General features: G+C 33.6%; 1 protein-coding gene across 2 annotated transcripts in view; it reads right to left on the reverse strand.

Annotated features, from left to right (window-relative positions):
• Nucleotides 1–2286, reverse strand: part of LOC107639816 — a 7437-nt gene that overhangs the window by 1800 nt on the left and 3351 nt on the right. For both annotated transcript variants that reach the window (XM_021121690.1, XM_016343419.2), the window contains 3 exons: nucleotides 1971–2153; nucleotides 1790–1846; nucleotides 1160–1590 (listed from right to left, as the gene is read on the reverse strand). In XM_021121690.1, the coding sequence (XP_020977349.1) occupies nucleotides 1160–1590; nucleotides 1790–1846; nucleotides 1971–2153 (671 nt within the window). The remainder of the gene's footprint in view (nucleotides 1–1159; nucleotides 1591–1789; nucleotides 1847–1970; nucleotides 2154–2286) is intronic.

The raw sequence follows: 2286 nt of genomic DNA on the forward strand, positions 1-2286 counted from the left end.
TAACTAACCATTTCAGTTTTTCTTAATTGGTGAAAGGATTTTGTTGCTATTGTTGTGTTGTAGGAGTAAGGATAAAAAATCCAAATAAATCAAGCTGAGAAGTTTATTATCCAAATCAGCTAAAACAAAAATTATTTCAACAATCCATCAATGGCTATTTATATATAATTCGAATCAATATGATTCGAATTACAAATGCATGTAATTCGAAACAACTTGCTTCGAATTACGTTTGAATGGATATGCATGTAATTCGAATCAAGTAGAATCGAACTAGAAAAGGGTAAATCGAATTGACTCGATTTGAATTAGTAGGCTCACGTGACTCTATGGAGTTCGAATCATATTGATTCGAATTATTCAATGTTGGTGACACTAGGTAGTTCGAATTAAGTTGATTCGAATTACTAGTGAGTTGCCTATATAATGCTACGTTAATCGATTCGAACTCCATAGAGTCACGTGAGCCTACTAATTCGAATCGAGTCAATTCGATTTACCCTTTTCTAATTCGATTCTACTTGATTCGAATTATATGCATATCCATTCAAACGTAATTCGAAGCAAGTTGTTTCGAATTACATGCATTTGTAGTTCGAATCATATTGATTTGAATTATATATAAATGGCCATTGGTGAATTGCTGAAATAATTTTTGTTTTGGCTGATTTGGGTAATAAACTTCTCAGCTTGGTTTATTTAGGTTTTTTACCCTAAGAGTAAATTAGTAATAACAACACCTTTTAAAAGTTTCTCTTAGAATTAAGCAAGGGTAAAGATGTAATTTAGCACACAAGCTAGTAATTCTGTTTTGACAGTTAATTCTGTGCAGCATTGTAGTATATAAAGCAGGGTTGTAAACTGAGCTAAGTAACCTTTTGATCCAATACACAATCACTCAATAGTCAATACACGTCTATTTCAAGTTCTGTTTTCTCTCCTCTGTTTCTTCCCTTCCATAACCAAGATCCTTCTCACCCATCTGATCTTAATACAAGTTACGAAACTTTTATTTGAGGGGTTATATAGTTTTTTTTTTAATGACTTTTAATTCTGTCAATTTGTATATGATTTACTGTCTAGATATGCATCTTAATTACTTTTGTTAAAAGGCACGACTCATTAAATTTAAAATATAGATTGAGAAACGTGGAATTACCTTATACCAATGAAGTTCTCTTTGCATTTGAAGAGCCGCATTGGATCTACTATCAAGGTAAGAGGAAGGTCCTAAGGCAGCTGCCAAATGCAACATGTTATTGTTAAACACGTCTTTACGGGACGCAATCATCTCTTTATGCCCTTCAATTTTGGTAATGAGTTGGAACACTTTTTCTTGTCTATTCAAAATTGCATGTGAAAATATGCCCCTCTTATTTTTGTCCATGGCCCACATAAGATCAGGATTCGCGTGTCTCATTGAATCTATGAACTCAATAATTCCATGCTTGGCTGCATGTAATATAGTGTCGTAGGCTAAGCACTCATGTAGCTCTGGTTCATCTAGTGATGACATTTTTCTGCTCAAGCATCCGAGAATTTCAAGTACCAGATAATGGTTCCTTTTCATCTCATACATTTTCTCACTTCCTGAAAGTATTAGAAATTTTAGACGGGAGCTTTAATTATTTTTCTAGAGATGTCAATCAGAAAAGAACGGGGTGGCAAAAAATACAAGGTAGGAACTGAGGAAACAACTATGATCCACTCAATAATTAAATTATTCTGAGCAAAGAAAAGTAGCAAGCATATAAGCATCAGCAGCATTATATAATGTATACATACATACCAGGAAGTATTCGAAGGAAATCGGTGACATATTTGATCAATAGCTTACAAGGTAGCCCTAAACGAAAACATTGAAAGAGCATAAGCTTTTCTTCTTTTTCTTCTTCCCATTAGAAAATGAGAACAAATTAATACACCGATGATAACATGCATGTATGTGAAGGAAATCGGTGAAAACTTACATGAGAGTTTCAAGTGCCAGAAAACCACTACTTTGATGATGATTTTCCATAAAACATGAATTGCCCAAAAATGACTATTCGCCACTACTGTATTTCTGTTTGGTGGTTCCTTATCGTATTTGACATGTAGAACGATCTCGATACTAGTACCGTCAAGGTCTAAGTGTGATGGTATCCTCAAACCTGTAATAATAAATAGACCATAATCGTCCCAGTCTCTTTGTAGGTATTATATAGTCCTATCAAAGAAGTCTGATAAATTTTATTTGTTAAAAAAATATTAACATGAGTTCAGCGCCATATCTTTAGTGTTCAT

Source organism: Arachis ipaensis, chromosome B04 (assembly GCF_000816755.2).
Source record: "Arachis ipaensis cultivar K30076 chromosome B04, Araip1.1, whole genome shotgun sequence".
Lineage (NCBI taxonomy): Eukaryota > Viridiplantae > Streptophyta > Magnoliopsida > Fabales > Fabaceae > Arachis > Arachis ipaensis.